The 13,199-nt window shown below is 47.4% G+C and overlaps 1 protein-coding gene across 1 annotated transcript in view; it reads left to right on the plus strand.

Moving 5' to 3' along the window:
• The first annotated feature begins 5,706 nt into the window (after window positions 1-5,706).
• The window catches only part of LOC141074879 (EF-hand calcium-binding domain-containing protein 6-like), an 87,555-nt gene continuing 80,062 nt past the window's right edge, over window positions 5,707-13,199 (plus strand). The window contains exons 1-2 of the mRNA XM_073562188.1: window positions 5,707-5,865; window positions 6,931-7,031. Of these exons, the coding sequence (XP_073418289.1) occupies window positions 5,707-5,865; window positions 6,931-7,031 (260 nt within the window). The remainder of the gene's footprint in view (window positions 5,866-6,930; window positions 7,032-13,199) is intronic.

Raw genomic sequence — 13,199 nt, forward strand, 5'->3', positions numbered from 1 at the left:
TAATCCTCTCCTGTGTGATACTGACTGCTGAGCCGTGTATCTAATCCTCTCCTGGGTGATACTGACTGCTGAGCCGTGTATCTAATCCTCTCCTGGGTGATACTGACTGCTGAGCCGTGTATCTAATCCTCTCCTGTGTGATACTGACTGCTGAGCCGTGTATCTAATCCTCTCCTGTGTGATACTGACTGCTGAGCCGTGTATCTAATCCTCTCCTGGGTGATACTGACTGCTGAGCCGTGTATCTAATCCTCTCCTGTGTGATACTGACTGCTGAGCTGTGTATCTAATCCTCTCCTGTGTGATACTGACTGCTGAGCCGTGTATCTAATCCTCTCCTGTGTGATACTGACTGCTGAGCCGTGTATCTCATCCTCTCCTGTGTGATACTGACTGCTGAGCCGTGTATCTCATCCTCTCCTGGGTGATACTGACTGCTGAGCTGTGTATCTAATCCTCTCCTGTGTGATACTGACTGCTGAGCCGTGTATCTAATCCTCTCCTGTGTGATACTGACTGCTGAGCCGTGTATCTAATCCTCTCCTGTGTGATACTGACTGCTGAGCCGTGTATCTCATCCTCTCCTGTGTGATACTGACTGCTGAGCCGTGTATCTCATCCTCTCCTGGGTGATACTGACTGCTGAGCCGTGTATCTAATCCTCTCCTGTGTGATACTGACTGCTGAGCCGTGTATCTCATCCTCTCCTGTGTGATACTGACTGCTGAGCCGTGTATCTAATCCTCTCCTGTGTGATACTGACTGCTGAGCCGTGTATCTCATCCTCTCCTGTGTGATACTGACTGCTGAGCCGTGTATCTCATCCTCTCCTGGGTGATACTGACTGATGAGCTGTGTATCTAATCCTCTCCTGTGTGATACTGACTGCTGAGCCGTGTATCTAATCCTCTCCTGTGTGATACTGACTGCTGAGCCGTGTATCTAATCCTCTCCTGGGTGATACTGACTGCTGAGCCGTGTATCTAATCCTCTCCTGGGTGATACTGACTGCTGAGCCGTGTATCTAATCCTCTCCTGTGTGATACTGACTGCTGAGCCGTGTATCTCATCCTCTCCTGTGTGATACTGACTGCTGAGCCGTGTATCTAATCCTCTCCTGTGTGATACTGACTGCTGAGCCGTGTATCTCATCCTCTCCTGTGTGATACTGACTGCTGAGCCGTGTATCTCATCCTCTCCTGGGTGATACTGACTGCTGAGCTGTGTATCTAATCCTCTCCTGTGTGATACTGACTGCTGAGCCGTGTATCTAATCCTCTCCTGTGTGATACTGACTGCTGAGCCGTGTATCTAATCCTCTCCTGGGTGATACTGACTGCTGAGCCGTGTATCTAATCCTCTCCTGGGTGATACTGACTGCTGAGCCGTGTATCTAATCCTCTCCTGTGTGATACTGACTGCTGAGCCGTGTATCTAATCCTCTCCTGTGTGATACTGACTGCTGAGCCGTGTATCTAATCCTCTCCTGTGTGATACTGACTGCTGAGCTGTGTATCTAATCCTCTCCTGTGTGATACTGACTGCTGAGCTGTGTATCTAATCCTCTCCTGTGTGATACTGACTGCTGAGCCGTGTATCTAATCCTCTCCTGTGTGATACTGACTGCTGAGCCGTGTATCTAATCCTCTCCTGGGTGACACTGACTGCTGAGCCGTGTATCTAATCCTCTCCTGGGTGATACTGACTGCTGAGCCGTGTATCTCATCCTCTCCTGGGTGACACTGACTGCTGAGCCGTGTATCTAATCCTCTCCTGTGTGATACTGACTGCTGAGCCGTGTATCTAATCCTCTCCTGGGTGACACTGACTGCTGAGCTGTGTATCTAATCCTCTCCTGTGTGATACTGACTGCTGAGCTGTGTATCTAATCCTCTCCTGTGTGATACTGACTGCTGAGCCGTGTATCTAATCCTCTCCTGGGTGACACTGACTGCTGAGCCGTGTATCTAATCCTCTCCTGGGTGATACTGACTGCTGAGCCGTGTATCTAATCCTCTCCTGGGTGACACTGTATGTGGTTTGTAGACACAATATGTCGTTACTGGAGGATACATTCTCCCCGTCTCCGTGGTGACCATTGTCTCTGCTCCGGACGGTGAATTGTTTCCAGAGAAACTCTGTTGTTGATCCTGAAAGTTCCGAACCTTGTGTTCCCCGTCAGTCAGGGTTGCGTTCACACACTGCGGTCCTTCATGGCTCTGTCAGGCGCCGGGGGCCTCTCCGGGGCCCCTTCCAAGCTGCCAGGAATTCCGCACCCCGTCCCGCTCCTGGGGGCCCCACAAAGCCTTTCAGTGCGAGGATTCTCCAGATCTCAGGGGAGGGGGGAGAAGACCCTGAAGACCTTCCGGACCGAGCACCTGGACGACTGGAGGGCGCTGGACCACTGGGCCAATACTGGTAAAGCAGGATCAGAACCACCAGCACTTCTAGTGATAGGCGACATTTCTGCACCAAAATCAAGATCTCCGAAACATTCAGAGGCTGAAAACCAAAGAACTAAAGCTGGATTCACACCCGGCATTTCCGTGTTGTAGCTTCAAATACTAATACTTTCCACAGCTGAGGTTTTGCTACAATTCTATCCAGGCTATACAATCCTCTGAGGCTCACACATGGGCTGCACAAGGCTCTCCTGTCTGGATAGAGGATGGTCCAGACTGGATACAATGTAACAGACCCTCAGCTGTGAGCAGTGTTAGGATTGCTCTGGTTTTCAGTCTCTGGGCCTGGAATTGCTTCTGTTCTCATAAAGCAAAAAATCCAAGATAGATCGTCCGATCTAAACACTTCCAACAAACCAAGAAACCCAAAAAGAAAGGAAGCTAATGCCGCCATCAGCCAACGCCCTGCACGGATCCAAGTGCGTTAAGGAAACGTCAGTACAAAGATGGAAGGATCCAGCGATGTCGGGTGACAGTAAAAAAAAACAAAATGGCACTAAAATATTCTCCGGCACATAATGTCTGGCAACACTGCATGAAAACACAGATCTACGCGTTTCGACACAAGATCTGGCTGTGCGCACACTGAACAGCATATTGATACAGTGGCCAATGAGATGATTGGCTAGACAATTACCAGTGCTATAATATATGCATTTTACAAAAATAAAAACACAAAAGAGAGTGAATATATATACGAAAGAAAGAAAATATACATAAAAAACACAAAAAATTATGATAGAAAAATAATATACTGGAATGACATCAAATGCAGTTTCATGAATTGCTAAATTAATAGTGTTTCATAAGGTGTTGTCTGGCGTTCAGACCTGAGGGAGCCCTGGTGTTTACAGTAAATGCATATATTATAGCACTTAATTGTCTAGCCAATCATGTTCTTGGATACCATATAAATATGCTGTTCAGTGTGCACACAGCCAGACCTTGAAAAAGACCTTGCGTCGAAACGCGTAGATCTGTGTTTTCATGCAGCGTTGCCAGACATTATGTGCCTGAGAATATATTAATGCCATTTTCATATTAAATATTTTTTTTTTCTCTGGATCCTTCTGTTTTTGTACTGGTAATCTTTATTAATCCACGAATATGACATTTAAAATAGTCTAAAAAGAGGGGGAGAAGCGACAAAGAAAGAGGGGGAGAAGCGACAAAGAAAGAGGGGGAGAAGCGACAAAGAAACCCCAGATATCCAGGTCACAGATACAGTAATAGTTCTATATACATTGTCATCGCCATAGAACTCAGAAACTATAGAAATAAATCATAAGATCATAATAAAGGAATATAAATGAAACCTGGGCAGGTATAAAGGAAGGTATTAGCATATGAATAGACACAGCTCATGTATCGTACTCACTGTATGACTCTGGTATACAGGTACCGCAACACTTCTTCGGCAATGATACATTGAAAAATAGAACCTAAATCTATCAGAAAGATGCAGAGCAATCACTAAAGGGAAAGCTGATAGACTGTGTATATCCGAGTAGGGCCTAGCAGTGGGATGTGAGGGAGGTGAGAGTTCTGGGGCATGGCCGGTCCCCGCACTAGGCTCAGTGTATCAGCAGCTCCTTTAATGTCCTTTTTAATCTCCATTCATCAGATAGAAGATACAGGTCATCACTGGATGAAGGCAGCAGAATCCCACAACAAGACTAATATTGGCCTTTTATCAAGATTTTACTAACTTTTTTCACACTTTTCCAAGCACCAGCTGGATATAAAAGTGGCGGTTCTGGGGGTTCTGTGTCCTCGTCGTAGAGGCGGCCATAGTCCAGCTGATGATATCCGGCTCCGCTCTATGTGCGGATATCATGGCCTGATGGTGGCCGGGTCTGGACACTGCAGCCGAGGAATTCTCTCCAGTTCTGTAGGTTTACTTCTACTTTTCTCCTTTTTATTTAGTCCTCTTGTATACAGGGGGCCCCTGCGATTCTGCTATGCAGCGCCTTAGTCTATGGGGCCGCCATTTGGCATAGTATTCTTCAATACAAGCCAAACTCTTGGGAGGAAGTTTGGTAGAAAACTTTAGGAAGAACACCCACAAAACCTTCCAGAGACACCCGCTTTGGTTCACTTTTCCACACTTCCCTTTGAGGCTGTGTGCACACGATGCAGATTTGCAGCGGATTTTACCGCGCAGAAACGTTGCATATCCGCATTGTGATGTACAGTAGCATTTTAGTCAATGAAAAAAAAAAACCCGCTGTGCAGACGCTGCGGATTTTTCCGTGCGGTTTTCCTGCGGTACAAAATCCGCAGCATGTTACTTCTTTTGTGCGGTTTTCACCTCCCCTGTCTCCAAATCCGCAGGGGGGAAACCGCACAAAAACCGCAGGAAAAATGCAGGTCATTTGACCTGCGGTTTTCTTCAATTCTGTGCGGAAAAATCCGCAGGGCTAAAAAATACATGTGCACTCAGCCTTAGGGCTCATACCCATCACTGTTAAAAAAAAAAAAAAAAATGTGACCGAGTGTTATGACAATCCGATTTCTTTTTTTATTATTATTTATTTATTTTTTTACCACGTAGCATCCGGTTTACATGCGAATATGATCCGACTGCAATGAGATTTTTAACATGAGCTTTTACATAGAGCAACTCTCCACGGCCGCGCCAACACGCCACGACGGGCAAGGGTCGGCCATGTAACGAGCTGCACCCATCATATGAGCTGGACTGGGATTCAATGACAGTGAGCAGAGATATCGCAAAGTAATAATACACAAAGAATATTGTAAGATTCTGCAACATTTCACTACATAAAGAATAGCGTAGATTTTCTGATTCCGGAACTCTCCTGTAACGTTCAGCGAGCGCAATGTGACGGTTACATCTTCGCACATTGCTGCCGATCACGAGCATCACAGCCGTCGTCTAAATCTTATGATTACCCCAGGACGAAATACATTGTGTACCCCAATAATTGTCTGGTCCAGTGAGGGGGGTCACTGCACCCCCGATGCCCCTGGAAGTGACTGCTTCCAATAGGAAGCCTAATCCCTACATGCACCACAGTATATGGAGAATCACCAACTCTTCAATTACAGGCAGCAAAGGCCGGGAAAGATGGTGGAACGCAGAGAAGGACGGATCCAAGGAGAATGCAAGCCCCCAACTAGGCCGACAGTACGAAGAGGTGAGTGACGGCGTCCTGGACAGATAACTAGTATTACTGCACGGTGTCCCTTATCTAATCCTACTGTATGTGGTGACTGCACAATGCCACGGTCCACTGTGTGTGTACCAGGTGCAAGACAAAGCATTACCCTCCAGAGCGTCAATCACTATTCTACTGGAACGCACCTTTCCTGTTTCACAACCAGAGCAGCACTCACAAGTAAAGCTGTGGATGATAAGACAGTATACGTCTCAGAATCAGTAATGTAATGTATGTACACAGTGACTGCACCAGCAGAATAGTGAGTGCAGCTCTGGGGTATAATACAGGATGTAACTCAGGATCAGTAATGTATATACACAGTGACTGCACCAGCAGAATAGTGAGTGCAGCTCTGGAGTATAATACAGGAGGTAACTCAGGATCAGTAATGTAATGTATGTACACAGTGACTGCACCAGCAGGATAGTGAGTGCAGCTCTGGAGTATAATACAGGAGGTAACTCAGGATCAGTAATGTAATGTATGTACACAGTGACTGCACCAGCAGAATAGTGAGTGCAGCTCTGGAGTATAATACAGGATGTAACTCAGGATCAGTAATGTATGTACACAGTGACTGCACCAGCAGAATAGTGAGTGCAGCTCTGGGGTATAATACAGGAGGTAACTCAGGATCAGTAATGTAATGTATGTACACAGTGACTGCACCAGCAGAATAGTGAGTGCAGCTCTGGAGTATAATACAGGAGGTAACTCAGGATCAGTAATGTAATGTATGTACACAGTGACTGCACCAGCAGAATAGTGAGTGCAGCTCTGGAGTATAATACAGGATGTAACTCAGGATCAGTAATGTATGTACACAGTGACTGCACCAGCAGAATAGTGAATGCAGCTCTGGGGTATAATACAGGAGGTAACTCAGGATCAGTAATGTAATGTATGTACACAGTGACTGCACCAGCAGAATAGTGAGTGCAGCTCTGGGGTATAATACAGGAGGTAACTCAGGATCAGTAATGTAATGTATGTACACAGTGACTCCACCAGCAGAATAGCGAGTGCAGCTCTGGAGTATAATACAGGATGTAACTCAGGATCAGTAATGTAATGTATGTACACAGTGACTGCACCAGCAGAATAGTGAGTGCAGCTCTGGAGTATAATACAGGATGTAACTCAGGATCAGTAATGTAATGTATGGACACAGTGACTGCACCAGCAGAACAGTAAGTGCAGCTCTGGGGTATAATACAGGATGTAACTCAGGATCATACATTTACAGTGAATTGTTACATGTTATTCACTTTTTCTCATTGCAGTTGAGGTTTCAGCTGTTGGAGAAGATACATTCTGGTGGATTCTACCATCTGAAGCGTTTGTTCTTATCACATGACCCAGAAGGCAGAGGAAGAATATCCCGGTACTGTAATTCCCAGGTTGATGACTTGTCTCCCTGCGCTGTAACATAAGGACTGAGGTCCTCCCTCCACATAGATACCTGCAGGGTAATGGTCCCTGTTTGGTTTAATCCCATCGCTTATTCCCTAGATTCTGATGTTAGTAGGAAGCAGACGGTAATGGCTTCATTCCATCCGGTCTTGGGAAAGCTGGGTGGTGTGGAGTTATTGCAGCCCTCAGTGTGTCCAGCTTTCCTGTCTGACTCTTTTCTATGTGTCGCCGGCTGCTCTATCGCTATAGCCAGACTTTTCATGCAGGAAACCTGTGACAACCCTGTGTGCTGAAGTTGTAGTGATGTCGGTTGTGAGGCGACTTTAGAAGAGTTCTGATGACCGGTCCTCCCAGTCTCCGGCCTGTTGCTGGAGGAACTAATGCAGCGAGGTGGGATCACCCACATGGCAGCCCCCTCGCACCACCGCGGGGTCAATGACTGTAGTAGCTCAGAAAATCCTATTAGATAGGAAGCGCTTTCTGGCAGCATTGGTGACGTCTGTTCTCTGCTATAGGTCAGGGTGGGCGCTGCTATACGTCAGGGTGGTCGCTGCTATACGTCAGGGTGGGTGCTGCTATCGGTCAGGGTGGGTGCTGCTATCGGTCAGGGTGGGCGCTGCTATACGTCAGGGTGGGCGCTGCTATACGTCAGGGTGGTCGCTGCTATCGGTCAGGGTGGGCGCTGCTATCGGTCAGGGTGGGCTCTGCTATCGGTCAGGGTGGGCACTGCTATACGTCAGGGTGGGTGCTGCTATCGGTCAGGGTGGGCGCTGCTATCGGTCAGGGTGGGCGCTGCTATCTGTCAGGGTGGGCGCTGCTATACGTCAGGGTGGGCACTGCTATACGTCAGGGTGGGCGCTGCTATCGGTCAGGGTGGGTGCTGCTATCGGTCAGGGTGGGCGCTGCTATCGGTCAGGGTGGGCGCTGCTATCGGTCAGGGTGGGCGCTGCTATCGGTCAGGTAGGTTGGGCGCTGCTGACCACTTTTTTTCCCTACCCCATGACAGCACTGCAGACATGAGATGGTATCCGCCCCCAGGAAACCTGTAGCAGAGACATAAGAAGGGGCGGCACCTCTCTTCCTCAGTTTGGTTTCCTGTTTCCCGCAGGCGGATGCCTGGGGCAGAGTCCGTACCTCCGGAGGGATCCCCCTCTGATGTCGTCCGGTCAGGAGGCCGAGGTCCGTGGGGAGAGGATGGCATCGAGGCGCGGTGGCGCACGCCTGTCAGCCCAGCTCGGTAGGCGCTGTGAGCGGTGTCCTCCTCGTGAGACTCCCCGGCGGCCGCTCCAGTGGGAGGCTGGGCCGGGGGAGGCGTGGCCACCACGACACTGGCACCGACTGAGTGGCGACGGCTTCCGGGGTCGCACCGGAAGTGACGTCACACGCCGGGGGAGCGGTGTACTGGGCACTTCCGGGCGGCAGCGGTCCCAGAAGCGCGCACCGTTCCTCCATAAAAAGGGAGGCAAGGCAGGTGCCACTGGTCCCTGAGAGGCTGCACACAGGCTCCGGAGTTGTAGAGCCACATCAGCAGCGGAGCGCAGATGGATCCTGAAGGCGAGATGAGCGCGCAGGAGGAAGAGCCACCGGCTACCGGGGTACCCAGAGGCAGCTCAATATATTAACAACTGCCCCATGTATGTCTTCTGTAGGGGAAGGCCACATCAAAGCAAAAGAACAAGGAATGTGCACTATACAAAAAGGCCCTAGCTAAATCTTATGAGAAGCGACTGTGTCGCTCGTGCATTACAAAAACAATGGCCGAAGAGTCACCATCCCTGCTCCAGAGCATTAAAGCTATGATCCGGGATCAAGTAAAGTCGACGGTAAAAGATGAATTAAAGGAGCAGACTACACTTGGCTCCGATATAACTCCTGCTTCTCCCCCGCCTCCTCCTCTCCCTCCCACAGAAATAACTACACACATAGAGTCTGAGGAAGAGCAAGGGGAGATAGGGCCCTCGGACCCGGACTCCTCGGACGAGGAAAAGGGTCGTCCATATTTCCTATCTGAGGACATTGGGAAATTACTAAAGCTTGTAAGGTCCACAATGGGACTTGAAACACCAAAAGAGCCAAAGTCAATTCAGGATGCTATGTTTAGCAATCTCGAGGGGAAAAAACAAAGGGTTTTCCCTTCCATGATAACCTGTTAAATTTGATCAAGAGGGAATGGAAGAAACCCAACAAAAAAATGTCCATACCGCAGGCGCTCAAACGTAAATACCCGTTTGATGAGGAGGTATGCGATAAATGGGAAAAAGCTCCCAGACTAGATGCAGCCATTGCTACCACATCCAGAGGAATAGCATTGCCATTTGAGGACATGTGCGCCTTAATCAAGATCAAGTTCTTTGTCAAGATCCCCTTGACAAGAAAGCAGACGGCTTTCTAAAATCTGGTTGGGAAGCATCGGCTTGGTCATTTAAGCCGGGGGTGGCCGCCACTTGTACATCGCGTGCTATGGTCAAGTGGTTAGACGAATTAAGTGACCAAATTAAGAATAAATGCCCAAGGGAGACTCTGCTAGAGGCAATACCTTCCCTACAGAAGGCAGCGGGATTCCTGGCATGCGCCCTTTCAAATTCAGGCCGCAGAGCACTTTGGTTAAAGAACTGGTCGGCAGACTTCCAGTCAAAGGATAAACTCTGCACCGTCCCGTGTGAGGGTCAATACCTGTTTGGGAAAGCATTGGACGAAATTTTAGAAAAAGCGTCAGATAAGAAAATGGTTTCCACCCCCCCCCTTCTCTAGGCGTCGGTGGATTGAAGCTCGCTCGTCCTTTCGTGGAGCAGGGAACAGAGGGAGCCGAGGGCGGCCAGACGATAGAACCACGCGGGGCAGACCCTGGAGGGGAAAAGAGAAAGGATGCCTCTTTAGTAAAACCACCCCGAGACCCAATACTAAGCAATGACGCCAGGGCGGTCGGGAGAAGGCTTCGGTTCTTTGTCCATCAATGGGTAGCATTGCCCGCCTCAAAGTGGGTAACCGACCTGTTAGCCGAGGGCCTACGACTAAGTTTTCTAAGCCTTCCATCTCAAAGAGTAAAAGTGACCCGAGTAGCCAAAAAGAATCAGGCCACGCTAGAAAAAGAGATTCAACCCCTCATGCAAAAGGAGGTACTAATAAAAGTACCGTGTCATCAAGTAGGGAAAGGATTTTACAGCACTCTGTTCCTCACGCCAAAACCAGATGGGTCACTAAGAACAATATTCAATCTCAAAGCCCTGAACCAATACATCAGAACAGAGAAATTCAAAATGGAGACCTTGGGATCAGCAGTGAAGCTACTCGCCCTGGGCTGCTATATGGCAGTAATACAGTCATATGTTAAAGTTTGGGCACCCCTATTAATGTTAACCTTTTTTCTTTATAACAATTTTGGTTTTTGCAACAGCTATTTCAGTTTCGTATATCTAATAACTGATGGACTCAGTTATATTGATGGATTCAAATGAGGTTTATTGTACTAACACAAAATGTGCAATCTGCATTTAAACAAAGTTTGACCGGTGCAAAAGTATGGGCACCTCAACATAAAAGTGACATTAATATTTCGTAGATCCTCCTTTTGCAAAAATAACAGCCTCTAGTCGCTTCCTGTAGCTATTAATGAGTTCCTGGATCCTGGATGAAGGTATTTGTGACCATTCCTGTTTACAAAACAATTCCAGTTCAGTTAAGTTTGATGGTCGCCGAGCATGGACAGCCCGCTTCAAATCATCCCACAGATGTTCAATGATATTCAGGTCTGGGGACTGGGATGGCCATTCCAGAACATTGTAACTGTTCCTCTGCATGAATGCCTGAGTAGATTTGGAGCGGTGTTTTGGATCATTGTCTTGCTGAAATATCCATCCCCTGCGTAACTTCAACTTCGTCACGGATTCTTGCACATTATTGTCAAGAATCTGCTGATACTGAGTTGAATCCATGCGACCCTCAACTTTAACAAGATTCCCGGTGCCGGCATTGGCCACACAGCCCCAAAGCATGATGGAACCTCCACCAAATTTTACTGTGGGTAGCAAGTGTTTTTCTTGGAATGCTGTGTTTTTTAGCCTCCATGCATAACGCCTTTTTGTATGACCAAACAACTCAATCTTTGTTTCATCAGTCCACAGGACCTTCTTCCAAAATGTAGCTGGCTTGTCCAAATGTGCTTTTGCATACCTCAGGCGACTCTGTTTGTGGCGTGCTTGCAGAAATGGCTTCTTTCGCATCACTCTCCCATACAGCTTCTCCTTGTGCAAAGTGCGCTGTATTGTTGACCGATGCACAGTGACACCATCTGCAGCAAGATGATGCTACAGGTCTTTGGAGGTGGTCTGTGGATTGTCCTTGACTGTTCTCACCATTCTTCTTCTCTGCCTTTCTGATATTTTTCTTGGCCTGCCACTTCTGGGCTTAACAAGAACTGTACCTGTGTTCTTCCATTTCCTTACTATGCTCCTCACAGTGGAAACTGACAGGTTAAATCTCTGAGACAACTTTTTGTATCCTTCCCCTGAAAAGCTATGTTGAATAATCTTTGTTTTCAGATCATTTGAGAGTTGTTTTGAGGAGCCCATGATGCCACTCTTCATAGGAGAATCAAATAGGAGAACTACTTGCAAGTGGCCACCTTAAATACCTTATCTCATGATCTGATACACCTGGCTATGAAGTTCAAAGCTCAATGAGGTTACAAAACCAATTTAGTGCTTCAGGAAGTCAGTAAAAAGTAGTTAGGAGTGTTCAAATCAAGAAAATGAAAAGGGTGCCCATACTTTTGCACCGGTCAAATTTTGTTTAAATGGAGATTGCACATTTTCTGTTAGCACAATAAACCTCATTTGAGTCCAGAAATATAACTGAGTCCATCAGTTATTAGATATATGAAACTGAAATAGCTGTTGCAAAAACCAAAATTGTTATAAAGAAAAAAGGTTAACATTAATAGGGGTGCCCAAACTTTAACATATGACTGTAGATCTTACCGATGCCTATTACCATGTCCCAATATGGGGGGGGAACGCCAACAATATCTAAGATTGGTAGTAGAGATTGCGCAAGTCCCCACTCATCTACAGTACCAGTGCCTACCTTTCGGGGTATCAGTAGCCCCTCGTATATTTACAAAAATCATCGGGGAAGTAGCATCCTTTTTAAGAAGGGAGAAGAATATCCTGCTAGTACCCTAGCTAGACGATTTCCTCGTCATAGCAAACGACAAGCAAAATTGCAGTTACAAACGTCCTGGAAATATTAACCAGGTTAGGCTGGATGATCAATCTAAAAAAAATCCAAATTAGCTCCAGTGCAGTCACAAGAATTCCTTGGAATTCAATTGGAATCATTAAAACAGCAGTGCATTCTTCCAGAAAGGAAAGTTGGGGCTATACAACAAAAAATACAACGGATACAATCCGGTCGAGCCATATCAGTAAGAGAGACAATGTTGCTCATGGGCACGTTAGCAGCAACAATCCCAGCGGTCCGGTGGGCACAAGCCCATACGAGAGAGCTACAGTGGCAGATCCTATCCGAGCAGGAGAAGGGTCCTTCCAATTTAAATTGGGAGACCATTCTCTCACCTCAAGTGCAGGAGTCATTAAAATGGTGGCTGAGCACCAAAAACTTAAACAGATCAGTGCCCTGGACTACTCAAAACTCGGTGGTATTGACCACGGACGCAAGTCCGAGTGGTTGGGGGGCACACATAGAGAAACGAACACTACAGGGCCAGTGGGAACGCGGAATGAGGGAGGCATCCTCAAAACTAAAAGAACAGGCGGCTGTGAGGCGAGCCCTTCCCCTGGTAAAGCGAGAAGTGTAAGGGAGACATGTCACCATATTATCCGACAACAACACAGTCATAGCATACATAAACAGACAAGGGGGTACAAGGTCGGCAACCCTTATGTAGAGGCCAGGGAATTATTCGCATGGGCGGAAAACAATCTTCTGTCCTTATCGGGTACACATTTAAAGGGGGCAGACAATTATCTGGCCCATTATTTAAGCCGTCATGTACTACACCAGGGAGAAAGGTCCCTAAGCCAAAAAATATTTGGGGAAATCTGCGCTGCCTGGGGCACACCAGAAGTAGACCTGTTTGCTACCAGGGAAAATCGAAAAGTGGACAGGTTCTACTCCCTAA

This window comes from Dendrobates tinctorius, unplaced genomic scaffold, assembly GCF_039654945.1.
Source record: "Dendrobates tinctorius isolate UK_male_01 unplaced genomic scaffold, ASM3965494v1 ptg000341l, whole genome shotgun sequence".
In the NCBI taxonomy this organism is placed as follows: domain Eukaryota; kingdom Metazoa; phylum Chordata; class Amphibia; order Anura; family Dendrobatidae; genus Dendrobates; species Dendrobates tinctorius.